Source organism: Corythoichthys intestinalis, chromosome 10 (genome assembly GCF_030265065.1).
Source record: "Corythoichthys intestinalis isolate RoL2023-P3 chromosome 10, ASM3026506v1, whole genome shotgun sequence".
NCBI lineage: Eukaryota > Metazoa > Chordata > Actinopteri > Syngnathiformes > Syngnathidae > Corythoichthys > Corythoichthys intestinalis.
The window spans coordinates 59,036,402-59,050,970 of record NC_080404.1 but is presented as its reverse complement, the minus strand read 5'-3'; the positions used below and the strand labels follow the sequence as shown (position 1 = coordinate 59,050,970).

Below are 14,569 nucleotides of genomic sequence, written 5' to 3'. Positions count from 1 at the left end.
CTTAGGCCTGCGCAATCAGTTTGTGTTCTTTAAATGTTACTCTATCACTTTGATCACACCTGAACATATTTGTAGACAAAGAGAACATTGTGCTTACTTGGGTGCCGTTCTTCATAATCTATACAAGTATATGTGTCTTCGAGCACATGTGAGACATATACGGGTGTTTGCAAGTGTGTAAGTGTGATGCACTGGTGTCTTGCACCTGAATCATCAACGAAGCCACACCTCTTACAGTGTGTTTAACGCCTCCCTCTTAGCCATTCATTTGGAATTGGCATTTCAGAAATAAAAGCCTATTAACAACACTGTGTGTGAATGATGCAATTTTTTCTGTTTGTTTGTTATTTTTGTGAGAGTCAACAAGTTCACCTCATGGATGCACTTTAGATTTGTAATCAAAAGAAGACACAAAAGAACAACAAGAAGCTCCTTTAAGATTTCTTTTATTTGTACTTGAGATCAGAAGAACAGTGCTTTATTGACAATAGCCAGACTTTCTATAAGGTACACAACGACATACAAAAACATGGCTTTTTAAAAAAAAAAAAAAAGATTTCAATACCTTTTTTTGTTTGTTTGTTTAAATTACAGGATACATTCAAGAATACACATTCACACGAGCACTATTTGGACATAGAACAGTATTCCACATCATTGCTACCTGAGTGATTGGTTTAGGCTTAGTTCATTCGTACATTCAATTTCCGAGCCGCTTATCCTGGGGAGGGCTGTGGTGGGGGGCTGGAGCCTATGCCAGAAAACTATGGGCATATGGCAGGGCACGTCCTGGATTGGTTGCCAAACAATGACAAGGCACAAGGAGAAAAACCGTTCACTCACATAACCAAAGTATTCCGAATAGAACTTGTCACTTTTAATTGTTTATTATCGTATTGAATGTTTTAAATACTAGCATTCATTTAATTGGTTTTACTATACACGAATACCCTGTATCATTTCATATTTATAACGTGCGCACTTTATTTCCATTGGAACAAGATGACTTGCATTGTGGCTGTTATTCTCAAGTGGTGCGCAAGGAGGCGCACTCGATTAAGTATTCATATGTGTGAGAAGCGAGAGGAGTCCAAAAAGACTTGTAAAATGGAACTCCGAAACAATAATGGCATCATTTAAAACACGACAGTGTTGATTGAGTCACTGTCATTAAACCGATACTTTAAATAATATATTTTACAACTATAAACGTTGTGTTTTAGGACCTAAATATTGTTCACTTTGAGTCCATTAAAAATCCAACACGTTGAAAAATCAACAAATTCCTTTTTTTCACCGCTACTTGAGCAACAGTTATTTTTGACTTGTTTGAGAATAGTTTCTCTTTATAAACAGGTTCAGAGATTGAAATGTTTATATATTTGATTGCATTTTATTTGTGTTTTTGGATAACGGCTGAGAACTTTGGTGTGAGGGTCGTATAGCGCGTGTTTGTAGATCTCGACGCGTTTGACCTCCATTTGACTCCTGCTGGCGACCAGTTATTCGTGTGGTATGTAAGACATGCGTCATTTTATTCATTAAGACCAAAATGATCTATCTCCTAAAAATCACATCTTAAACGCCCCACATTTATGATTCCCTTATTAATATAACTTGTAGTTCAACTTGATCTTTATGGAAGCCATTGCTGTCATGTTAAAGCCCCTAATCGAGGCCGGAGAAAGTGGAGCTTAGCGTTTATAGACGCTAATCGAAGCCACCTAATGAATTTAGAATGCCTTCGGCGTTACTTTACTGCATTGCCAGCTGCTCAGTGGCCCCCCTTTTATGTTCATGTATCGCTAAAATGCCACTATAAAAACTCTCAAAATACATTTTAACCAGTCGTTCGTATTTGGAAATGCTTAAAAGAATTAAAAATTTAAAAAAAATCATACTCACCATTTTTTCCCCCCAAACTTGATGATGATGAACGCTTAAGGTTGTGCGTCAACGTCCGTGTACGCTCGGCTCCGAAAGGGGAAGTGAAGGGAGGAGAAGAAAAAGAAGGATCCCTCTGACGCCTCTTCGCCGCGTCTCATTGCCCTCGGCCCGGCCCGGCCCGCTCACCGCCGGAGTCCCGTCGAAAGCGCGTGAAGACTTCCAGCCACGCACCGAAGCGGCAGCCAACAACTCAGGCCCCCGCCCCCGCATTAATATCAGCATAATTATTATCATCATCATTAACACATACATAATAATAATAAGAAAAAAACATTAAGATGACGGAACACCGATGATGACAATTATTTGCACTTATCTTACATTAATACTGCACTCTGGGAAATTTGAAGATGCCACTTCTTTAAGTCATTCCTCTCTGCAATAGTGCAAGTAAGAGATGTGATTTCCTCATTGATTATTCCGAACAAACTATACGGAACTCACACGTATATCTTACATCTTACTACTACTATGCATATACGAAGAAATGTAAAGACGTCGCTAATTTCTTTCAGCTCTTTATATTTGTTGCACATTTACGTCTCTACCTTTTCGCGCAGGCTTGAAACTATGATGACATCACTAGTTCAAATGTTATACTGTATTTAAATCTATAAATCACATGCATAGCATTTTACCTCGAAATTTCTACATAGCAGAAATGCATATAGTAGGGAACATATCAGCATTGTAAGTTCTAAATATCACAATAATTGACTTCTCCCTGCGCGTTTACAAATTTACACTCAAGCAATAACGATGAAAAAAAAATCACGTCAAAACTTGGTCTTATCTAGTATCATAACATGAGGTTGTGTTATCGCAATGCATGAAATGTACCAACGATAGTGACAAGAAATTTTAGTTGTTGTTTTTTTTTAACCGTTGATCAAAATGAGTCCAGTGGCCTTAAAGATACATCACACACAATAATGTTAATATGTATAAACAATCAAATGAGCGTGAATGCTGTTTAGTTGGTTGGATCATCTTTTTTAAAACCTGTGCATTATTTAAACCACAAAGTGGCCAGAAACAAGCCGCGCAATGTTGTAAATACACTTAAAGTGTGGTTTGATGATAATGATGTGTTTGCTTTCGCACCTAATCGCCAACGTGGCCTCGCACCAATCAATCAATCAATCAATCATTCCGCAGATCGATCGGTGAAGCCGGCCAATAAGAGAACCTCCCTCCAATAGCCCCCTCCGTTTGAGAAGAGCTGCCATTGGCCAGGGCGATGGCCCTGACTGGACTGACCCATTGGGTTCACCAGCAAGGGGTGAAAAAGAGAAGAGCCAGTTGGCAAGCTACTTACCACTTGCGATTTAACAACAAATGAAGGCAACTAAACGCTTCCTGTCACCTTCGTATCATTGTCGTCATACCAAATGTTTGTAAGCTGACACATAAACACCAAAGAAAACGCTGTCCCGCGAGAGCGAGGGCCCCCGAAACCGGCCGGACAGGACAGGCGAGCGAGTCAATGGCGGTGGGTGGCCAGATTGTCATTTATACAACCCGCGTTTTACGACAACTCGGTCGTGTTTTGAGTTATTTAGCAATGTTGAGTGAAATCGAGTCATTGGGCGCAAATTTCAACGACTGACCCGACCGACGACGCAAATGAGCTCATCTCGGATTTTAAAAGGACTGTTTTTTGTTTTGTTTTTTAACTTCTCCGCTCCCCCTCGTTGCGCACGCCACTTGCTGCGGTCCTCGTACGCAAGCTGTTTATGGCCAGCACTACTTCCGGGTTCGAGCACACACACACACACACACACACACAAACACACGCTCGCTCGTCTCGCCGTATACACGCCGCACGTCTCCTTTAAGAAAAGCCCCAAGCCAGAATGATGAACCCTCCTCCTCCTCTTCTTCTTCGTCCACCACCTCCTCCTCCTTCTCCTCTTGAGCTCTTCCACACGTCTTTGCATAAGTAAATCAAGCCGCGGGAGGGAGAGCGGGCAGCCAGCAGCCAGCGTAGCCAGGGAGAGACGCTTCCTTCCCGGCCGTGAGCGGGAGCGCCGAGCCGGTGTTCGTGCGCGCCAAGGAGGAGGAACGCCACAGACGAGCGAGCAACGTCGGGCACGCGGGGAACCATAAAACCGACCATGACAACCACCGGGTGTCTTCTAAGGCTTTGAATTTGTTTTTAATTTTGTCGGGGTGGGGGGGAACTCGGAGCGAGAAGGAGAGCCGCGGAACGACTCTCCTCTGCCGGGTCAACTTGGCCGGCAACGCGGTGACTGGCCCGAGGGGAAAAAAAGAGCCCCGAAACGACAAACCCGAAGGATTTTCCTTTGCTGTTATTTTCCTTTTTTTTTTTTTTTTTTTTTTTTTAAATGTAAGCCCCCCCCCCACCCCCATTTTCATTTTTGTTTGGATTTGCTAATTTGCCGTGCAAGGCTGGCTTCCGAACGGATTTAAGTGGGACTTGAATCACGAACGGCGGGCAGCGAGGAGGCTTATGGCGCAAAGGGTACGTACAAGCAAAGCGAGCGGCAAAACTCGTGCGCTTATTGGAGAAAAAAGTTACTTTTGCTGCACCCGCGTTACGCACGGACGAGCTGCTTTTGCATCGCCACAAATCCACATACACTTCTTTCTCGGACGGACGTGTTTTTGCAGATGACTTGTGACAGCACTGCGCGCGTGGATATTCTGGGTGACAAAACGCCAACGTTTGTCTCGTGACTTGAGCTCCCATGCACGCGTCACTTTCTTGAATAAAATGCACTCAGACGTCTAAAAATCCATATTGCGCTGCGACGCGACGACAGTGAGATTTGATTTATGATTTGATTTATACGTTGCGCGCTGAAAATCTGGCGCACTGACTTGCTTTTGCACCTCGTCGCCTGGGGGCTTTGCTACTATTGTTTTCCAAATAACTTTCCAATCAATATTGGAACACTTTGATTTCTAAATAAATCAGCACTCTGTTAAATGCAAGCAATGATATAGTGTCCGTAAAAGTAACGTGTCAAATTTAAAGCCAATAAAATACGGGGGTGCTTTTAGAAAACGGGTTATCACTTTATAGTTAATTGCCATAATTCCAAGAAATTAGCGCATTAGCGCAAAACAACGTGTCGAAAAGTTCAACTTGAGAAATAAACTTTAACAAAAGGAGCAGTCGCTATTTGTATCACTTGCCGTGTTATCAACTTTGGCTGGAAAATGTTTTTGTCCTTCCTCATGCACCCAGCTTTAAAATATATAAAACGTGGGACTATTTCAACGATTTGCTTGTGATAAATGCTAATGAATTGTATTTGTGAGTAGTGCGTTGGTTTGTCGGTGTCGTCTAAACGGTGCATTTATGTTTCGGTGCAGTACGAAGACTTGCCCCACTACGGGATGGACGGGGTGGGCATCCCGACCACCATGTACGGAGACCCGCACGGCGCGCGCTCCATGCAGGCCGTGCATCTTAACCACGGGCCCCAGCTGCACTCGCACCAGTACCCGCACACGGCGCACACCAACACCATGCCTCCCAGCATGGGCTCGTCGGTCAACGACGCGCTCAAGAGGGACAAGGACGCCATATACGGGTATGAGCTCCGGGGGGGATCGGAATGGACTTCCGTGAGTTTCAGCGGGGCGCTCGGCTCGGCCCGGCCCGATTTGCCCGGGGACAGCGAGGGCTTGTCGCGACGGCTCGACTCAAACGGCGCTCGCCGAGTCCGAGTGGAGCTCTGTTTACTTTGAACCCATTCACATCATCAAATTGTATTATTAGGAGTAATACAGACTTTTATAAAAGTAGTAATGGAGTGAAAATAAATACAATCAATTCGTAATTTAAAGAATCGTAGCCCATTAAAAATGAAATGTTAGACTGTTAATGCCTGCATGTGCATTAAAAAAATGGTGGGGCTTTTTGGGATTCACATATATTTTATTAACATGAAGTAACTGATTTTGTAAAAGCAATACTTTACAGAGCGACTCAACCTGTTTGCCTTACCTCCTATCAGTACATAATAAACGTACTGTACGTGTACACAACGTGCAGAATTGTGTTGCACTTTGCAGCTTCGCTGCATGCTTGCATGCATCCATGCAGAGAAGATCCCCACGGGCGAATCGCTGGGAAGGGGGAAAAAAAAAAAAAAAAAAAAAAGAAAGAAAGATGGGAACATGGCTGCCTAAATCCAGCCTGCAGTCGTCTTGACCCCGGCGCTGACATTTGCTATTGTGTGCTTATATCTAAATGTGTGTGTGTGTGTGTGTGTGTGTTGCCATGCAGACACCCCCTGTTCCCACTGCTTGCACTGATTTTCGAGAAATGTGAATTAGCGACGTGCACCCCTAGAGAGCCCGGCGTGGCGGGAGGGGACGTGTGCTCGTCGGAGTCTTTCAACGAAGACATCGCTGTGTTTGCCAAACAGGTCAGCGAGCAACAAAACACCCCAAAAAGAAACTTTGGATCTCATCATCGCATATCTCCTTTATTTTCGTAGATTCGCGCAGAAAAACCTTTATTTTCATCAAATCCAGAATTGGATAATCTGGTAAGTCATTTATTTGTAATGCACCTGTTTTTGCATCATTTCAAATGTTCGTATCGGTTGAAAAGCGCATGTGTCGTGCTCACGCGTAAAATCTGCCCAGCCGTTTTGCATTATTAAATAGAAATTAAGATAGTAAAATGGATTTTTTCCCCTTGCATTTCTGTAGATGATTCAAGCCATTCAGGTGTTACGGTTTCATCTGCTGGAGCTGGAAAAGGTAAACAAACACATTAAAAGAAAAAAAATCTGATATCGTATCTCGGCATGCCTCTTTACTCCTAATTTGCATAACTTTATTTTTGCTCGTCGCTTATAATTAGCGTTCAAATCAATCACGGGTCCTTTTTTTTTTGCCTTCATCGTGCGTGTTAATCAGTATTACTAGACCGGTTCCAAACTATTTCGCTTCATGCTGTGTTGGTATTATTGAGAAGAAGGAGGAAGAACGTCGAAAAGGGCACCAAATCTGAGCGTCACGTGGGGTTGGTTTCTGTCTTTTTTTTATTTCTTTTTTTTAACACGCATGTTGAGTGCGTCGTGGCCCGTGTGAGCCCTCGTGTCACTGCCAATTTTCGGGGATATCTCCATCCTCAGGGAGCGAGAGGGGGTGGGTGGTCGAGATACAGCCCTGGCCACTTCATTAGGTACATCTGCCACCGGGAAACGCGCAGCCACAATGTGTTCCTAATATTTAGTCCACCTCTGACTAAACATTCGTGCACATTTTATGCACTCGATCAAGGTGGGATTTCTTTCGAGCCTATAGAAATGGTGCGGCACAATATGTTGACTAATAATGGGTTTTTAAAGAAAAAAAAAAGTTACTTGTTTAAAAAATATTTTGGTTGTTTATAAAGACATACTGTAAGTACAACGCTTTGTAAAGTTTATTATTTTTAGCTCACCACATAGACGTGCATCATTTTATGATTTAGGAAAAAATGTTTTGCTATCTACTGGCTTTTTTATGAGAGTGGATTTTGTCTGAGTCAATTCGATTGTGTGGCTTGTTTTATTTTGTTGTGCATGAGCGCTGTTCCTAATAATTGGGTTGAAAGTTTGATTGAGTTTTAGCTCAAAAAATGCAGTGCAAATTTGCTTAATTTCTTGACAAGTGATTGGTATTCTTTTTGTAACTTTTTTGAGGGTTGGAAGTGATGGATGGAATGCTGAATTTCATCTCCTCTCTATTTGGTGTTGTATACATTTGAGTAATTTCTTGTAATCTATGGCATTTAAGGGCTGTTCCTAATGTTTTGAGTGGTTGAAGATATTTTGAGCATGTCATGCACAATATTTTGACCAGTTGTGCTATTAGGGTTAGCTGTCTTTCTAAATTCCAATATCGTGTTTGCATCATCACTCTTTAAGATACATTTTTACAAAGAATTACTTGCAGCTTGGTTTTGAGGCCTGTTCCTAATATTTTGCTTGTGGCATCGGATTGGGATTATTTTGACTTGTAATTATTTTTATGATTTGGAGAAAAATATTACTTGAATGCATCTACTCTTTCTGTCTTGAATTGAATGAGGTCATTTACTTCAGCTAGGTTCATGCATGAGAAGGAGGTTCTTGATATTTACTTTAACTACATAAGGATGGAAGTTTATTTATTCATTATCTTTCTTATTATATAATTAGGTCATGAAATACTGGGTGGTGTCCCTATTATTGTGGCTACTAATTATTGGTAGAATGTTTGTGCAAGATTTTTCTGTGCGTGTCCAATTTCTCGCAATATTCTTCGTGGTTTGAATGCTGTTCTCAGTATTTTGGAAAATATATTTTGGGCTTCTGAGATACGGGATAGGTTGTTCAACATATCTATGTTGGTATTATTATGAATTTTAAAAATGTTTGCTTGGATACATTACTCTGTGTGAGTAGATGAATTAGTGGGTAGGTTTTATGCTCATGAGAAGCACTGCTGGTGTACCTAATATATTGACCTGACAATTTTTCTGAAATGTATAAAGCGCTTGGTTGAATATTTCGTTGTAAATGAAATACATTTTTATCAAGTATTTTAAAAAAAATAGTTTTTCTTCCCTACTGTTTTGCGTCAGACTAGAATGAAACTATAAGAATGAAATAATACATTTTTAGCTCACATAATACAGTGCAGGTTTACTTCATATTTTGACCCGTAATTGTTGTTGTATTTTATGATTTTTTTAAAAATGGTGCTTGACTGTTGGATGCTCTCCTATTTTAAGTTAAACAGTTTTTATGATTTTTTTTTTGTTTTGTTTTTTGAACTGGCTTTTTGACCAATGTTGATCATTTTTTGTGATGGCGTCCTCTCCGATGTGGCAGTTGTAATGTTGTTTTCTATCACCTGTCTTTTGGCTCGCACAGGTCCACGAGTTGTGCGACAACTTCTGCCACCGCTACATCAGCTGCTTGAAGGGCAAAATGCCCATCGACCTGGTCATCGACGATCGCGAGGGGGGCTCGAAGTCGGACAGCGAAGAGATCACGCGCTCCTCGGTGGCCCTCGACCAGGTACGCCCCCGCCCGAAGCCCGCCTCTTTTGCTCCAATCGTCCCCTCCGTCGGAACGAGACATTTTCTGCATAAATGCTCTCGATGGCTCGTGAAGACTCGACCCGTTTTCCTGTCCATTTTCCTTTACGGGGGCCGTCTCGCAGAGCGCGTCGGTAGCGGGCCGGAGTCCCGAGCTCCTGCCCGTCCCTGCGTTTTTTTGTTTCGTCTTTCCTCCTCCTCCTCCTTCTTCACTGTGTGCACGCTTCATTAGGCGTCTTGTCAGTGTTTCTCCTCAGACATGAGTGCACATTGCTTATCGAGAGACCCCCCCACCCCCCCTTCACATCACAGCCTCTCTATATGCATTGTGCAGAGAAGGAGAGGTGGTAAAAATACTTACTTAGTACTTGCTGTAACTCATTCTCTTCAATTGACGGTGAATGACGTCTATGGCAGCCATTCATGTGGAGAACAAAGTGATTCTTGTATGAAAGCAACATACGTACGAGGAATTTAAAGTGATACGTTTTTCCAAGACCTAATTGCAACATGTACTGTAGTATGCGTGTGTTGGACGTATGCTGGCCTATTAAGTGACATCATCTACAGGCCAGTTAGTCAGCGTTTGAGCAGCTTCTCACTAGGGGTGCACCATCTAAGGCACCCCTCGATTGGATTCGATTACAATTCGACTATTGAAAGATGATCACGGTATTAGCGATTTTCAATGCATATTACCTTTCTTTTATCTTACATTGTGGCTACTTTATACTTTTAAGCAAGATCTATTTTTCAGTCTTCACAAAGCAGCCAAACAAATTGCGTTTTATTACCAATCACCGACTGATCCAACGGAAACTTGCCCATACGACTCAAAGCTTTCCCGAGGCTGCTCTTTTTCATAGGTCGGTGCGAGTTAATTAGCAGTACTTATTTCTCTATTACAATACAATTCTCTGGTGGAATGAATTCCACATTTTCTGGTAAAGATTAAACATACAGTCCCTTTAGACCTAAACACGACTTCTACTAACCAAAATACTTTCTTTGCACGTATGATATTTCTGTACAATTTGGCATGTTTGTAGTGTTACCGCTGTACTTAACCCTGGTTCATATGCGTATATTCTAAGCCTTTTGCAATTTGGTCGACTCGTCAGCTAATATAGAAATCGGGTTAAAGGGCTGAAAGCGATAGATGTCACCTGTATCATGTGCATCCCATCAGAAATAATCTTATTTAACATAGTGACGAAACAGAATATTCTTTTTGAGATGTGTAAGAGCGGAGAAAAACAAATAAAAGCCCATTTTTATATCCGTACTATTTTAGCTAATCAAATGCAAGCATCTCAGAATGTCCCACTGTGCTACGTGCGTCTATGAAGGAAAAAAGCTTTCATGGACTCAGCGTTCGTCATCTGAGCTACTTTTGACCTGTTTTGGGTGGAACGGTGTTTATAAGATGGACACGCGAGGTGTTACCGATGTCACACAATGGCTGCGCTCGTAAGCGGTGTCAGTTTTTGATTTGAAACATTATTTTCTCCATTGTCAGAGGTCTAAGACATCAACACTTTGTGCAATCGTCTTTCACGTGAAGTTGATTTATCCTGGGTGCTATCACTTGAACTGCTTTTAAGTGCATTGGGAACAAAAAAGCTGAGAAAACTAATCATTTCCTTGTTTTCCAAAGCAAAGCAGATGCTTGTAAGCATCGAAAAAAAAAAAAAAAAAAATCCAATTAAATCAAATAAAATAATATTCACTGTTTTTCTACTTGTTAAAATAAATAGTTTTTCAGGCCAACAGTGGCTCTAAATGATGAATTGACTTTGAAAATAGTTATCAATTCATTTCAAAATCAATTACAGTGCGGCTCAACGTTCATGCCCTCAGAGCATCACAGATTTTTAAAAATCTTGTTAGAAGTACAGCGATCCCTCGCTACTTTGCGCTTTAAACTTCGCGCCCTCAGTCCATGGAGGATTTTTATTTATTTATTTTTTTTCAATTCAAAACAGAAAAATGCAGACAAGCTGTTTCGACCCGATCGTGTAGTCCATCTCTCGCTCCCTCCCCTGCTCATCCTGCTCTTTGTTCGTCAGGCACTGCACTGGAGTTGCTTATTAAAGTTCACCATTGTCACGGATCGCGGGCGGGCGGGCAGGTGGTGTGGACCCAAATGCAGGGAAACAAAAACGCAGCAAGGCAGTTGCCGGTGAACTCAGAAAACGTTTGAATAAATACTAACTAAAACACAAAGTACAACCAAAAGGACTGGGATCAAAAAGGCAATGTTCAAAGTCTAGTGATGCACGATAATACATTTTTCAACCGATACCGATAACCGATAATTTCCTCCTCATTCCAACCGATAACCGATAATGTCAAGCCGATAATTCTATTAAATGATTTATGTAAAATTTTAAACAAAAGAAAATATTACTGTACAAAAATATAATTTATTGCTCTTTTTTCAACATAAAATATGAACAAGTCGTCAGTTCAAACATCTAAATAATGACAGATTGTCTAACATTGTGTAATGGTAAATTTTTGGCAACAATTACTTACAGAGTAAATACCTATGTTGCACAAAAATGCCTTTAAAAGTAAGCCATTCCTAACATATATAACATTAATACACTGCAAAACACACCTCCTTAAAACTAGTCAGTTTTAAGTGTAAATCTATTGGCAATAAGTGAAATTATCTGCCATCGCTTCAATTGTATTTCTCTCAGATTTCTTGGAAGAAAAATAGCTAGCTGAAAATAATCTTAACAGCCTTGTTTTAAGCAATACATTATTATTCTTAATCCTAAAAAAACAAAAACTTGGAAGAAGGAAAGATTTTGAATAATATTTGTGGCTACAGAATGTTGATTTAAGAATTTGATTATCCACTGTGACTGTAATTGATCAGAGAAATAAGTTAAATAATTTGAAAAGTGATTGCTAATGTTATATGCTTTGTTGCACACTGTGAAAATGATTAACTCAAAAGAGCGAGATGTCATGTACCCATTCTGCAGCGCTTTGTTTACATTGGCGGCTTTCGCGACATTTGCTTTACAGCAGCTAAACTGATACACGGCAGGACTATTTGGACGGAGTTGGAGCTCGCATCCGCGTGCGTGTTGTTTTGTGCCTGAGTTTTGTTAAGGCAGCGTTACAAAGTCATCTGACCGCTCGTCATTTTACATACTGAATGCATTATTGGCTGGCTGGCTGACTTCATTTTCTCCATGTTAAATGATCATCGAACCACTGTGCCGTCATGATAAGTTTGCTTACTGGACATCACTTTATCATGAAGAATGGTGGTCCTACAAACTGCATTATTTTTTTATCCAGGGCTTTGGTTCTCGGAACATTTCGGTAAAAAAAACAAACCGTGTCTCGTCTCGTCTCGGCGGCGGCGGCGGCAACTACGTTCGTACCGGATAATCCGCACGCTCCGACTGGTTCGCCGTGGCGTATTCGGGTCCTGGCTCAGAGGCTCGCACGCCGTGGGGGAACGCTCGAGAAACCGGGGTGTTCGCCGGAGGTCCTGAAGCCGGGAAATCGGGCTCGGCTCGGCCCGGCCTGCCCCGCCTACGGCGAGGCGGCCTGCCGGACCGTCGGAAGACGGCTACTTGCCGACTATCGGTCTACAGTCGTGCCGGTGTTTAGCCTTAGATGCAAATTTACCACCCGCCTTGGGCTGCATCCCCTAACAGCCCGACTCTGTATTGTCACAAGCCCTGTAGTTTAGCTTGTCTTGACAATAGCCTTAGCATTCCCGCTAACAGCAGCCTCGTATTCGTTCCAAAAATCTTTGTGACGCAGTTTTAAACGGCTGCTGGGTTAGTGGTTTTGAATGAGGACGCTTTCTTTCTGCCTGGAACTTCTACGGTACATGTTTCGCAGATGGCGAGAGCGTTGTTTTTTTAGTAACAGCCGCCATAATATTCAACTACTTCTTGTCGTGTAACTCCGCCTCCTCAACCCTTCCTCCCTCAGGGGCTTCAGAGAGGGGAGGGGTTGAGGAGGCGGCGTGCTGAATTCTTCGGTTGCGCACATTTGGAGGCTAAATCAAGTACATAATTATCGGATTGCATTATCGGTTGAATTTTTTTATTATCTGGATTATCTGTGTGACGTCATAATTGCCATTATCGGCCGATAATTATCGGTGACCGATATTATCGTGTATCTTTAGTTCAAACAAAACTTACTTAATCGGAGGGACTGGTACACCAGGGCTTGGGCAGGACTTGAAATTGACATTGACAATGACGCAACAAGGAGTGAAAAGAAACTGGGAGCTTACATACACACACGCACGCAGACAAGGGGTAACGAGACAACGAGGAACAGCTGGGTGACACAGGAGGATGCAGGTTGGAGGATACACTAGGATCAGATACAACAGATGAAATCAATGGGCAATCACAGGGACACACTAGGAGGGAACCAACACAAAACCTAACAACCATGTTAACAGATGTTTGCGTTTGATCTTGCCAGAGTCACGGTCTTCAAAAGCGCCGAATGCTTCAATCATCGTTTAACTTGTTAAACAGTTGCTGTGGCAACTCATTGTGTGTAAGTGAGCAGCTTGAGAGGATTTGAGTTGACTCACTATGAAGCATTTAATATAGCTCAGCATTTTCATACTCTTTTATATATACACCTTTTTTAAAAACTATATTTTGGGAAAAAAATTGAAAAACATGTCTTACATGTATGTCTTTCCAACGCTAAATCGGAATAAATACTTTGAACAGGCACAAAAAACTTTTTTCACTTATCGCGGCGGGTTCTGGTCCCCGTTAACCGCCAAAAACGAGGGATCACTGTATCCTGTTATAGGAATAAGAGCGTTCTTTATACTCACTTTATGTACTTACTGTATGTATATACACTTACACACAGATATCGTATGAGAGTGAGAGAATGAGTGCACAGTGTGTATTATTTCTTTTTTATTAATATTTTATCCACGTTTCAAACTATAATGTTCTAATGATAACATGCATTTATAGGGTTTTATATACACTTATTGATATTATATATATATATATAAACAAAAAAAATATGGTAAAATTGGGGAGCTGACACTGCTTGACGGTTTTTCCCTTTTACGCGGATGGTTCTGGTCGCCATTAACCGTGATAAGTGAGGGATCACTGTAGTTCTCAATGAGCGTTAGCCTTAATTGTAACAACAACAACAAAAAAGTAACTTATAGGTGCATGAGAGCATTCAAATTCTTAAAGGTGCTTGCAAGTCAATGAAATTAACGGCGCTTGCGACACTGAAAAAGTCACAGGGCTAAATAATTGAAATCCGTGCGGCATCCATATGGGTGAGTGGCTGGGAGAGGCTGGATGGCGGAGCTGGCAGCGAAGGCTTCGGGGCGGTAAAGGGGGGGGGGGGGGGGGGTGCTCTTCTGTGTGTGTGTGATTATGGAAATGAAGATCAGGCAGCAAAGATAACACGGAGCTTTTTAATCCAAAAGGAGAATGAAATAACACACTAAGTGTCTCTTTGAGGGGGCTCGGCGTAGCCTCTCGAGGATTCCTTTTTTTTTTTGTAAGTGCTCCTTTTTTCAACAGA

At 41.7% G+C, this 14,569-nt stretch overlaps 1 protein-coding gene across 3 annotated transcripts in view; it reads left to right on the top strand.

The window, feature by feature from the left end:
* Window positions 1-3,261: 3,261 nt before the first annotated feature.
* Window positions 3,262-14,569, top strand: part of LOC130923319 (homeobox protein Meis1) — a 166,035-nt gene continuing 154,727 nt past the window's right edge. Inside the window, exons 1-6 of one of the 3 annotated variants that reach the window (XM_057848949.1) lie at window positions 3,262-3,439; window positions 5,290-5,510; window positions 6,209-6,350; window positions 6,423-6,473; window positions 6,640-6,690; window positions 8,835-8,981. In XM_057848949.1, coding sequence (XP_057704932.1) covers window positions 3,434-3,439; window positions 5,290-5,510; window positions 6,209-6,350; window positions 6,423-6,473; window positions 6,640-6,690; window positions 8,835-8,981 — 618 coding nt within the window. In that variant the 5' untranslated portion in view covers window positions 3,262-3,433. Of the gene's footprint in view, window positions 3,440-3,519; window positions 4,433-5,289; window positions 5,511-6,208; window positions 6,351-6,422; window positions 6,474-6,639; window positions 6,691-8,834; window positions 8,982-14,569 lie in introns of those variants that run through there. The other 2 variants (XM_057848950.1, XM_057848948.1) reach the window with 2 other exon arrangements.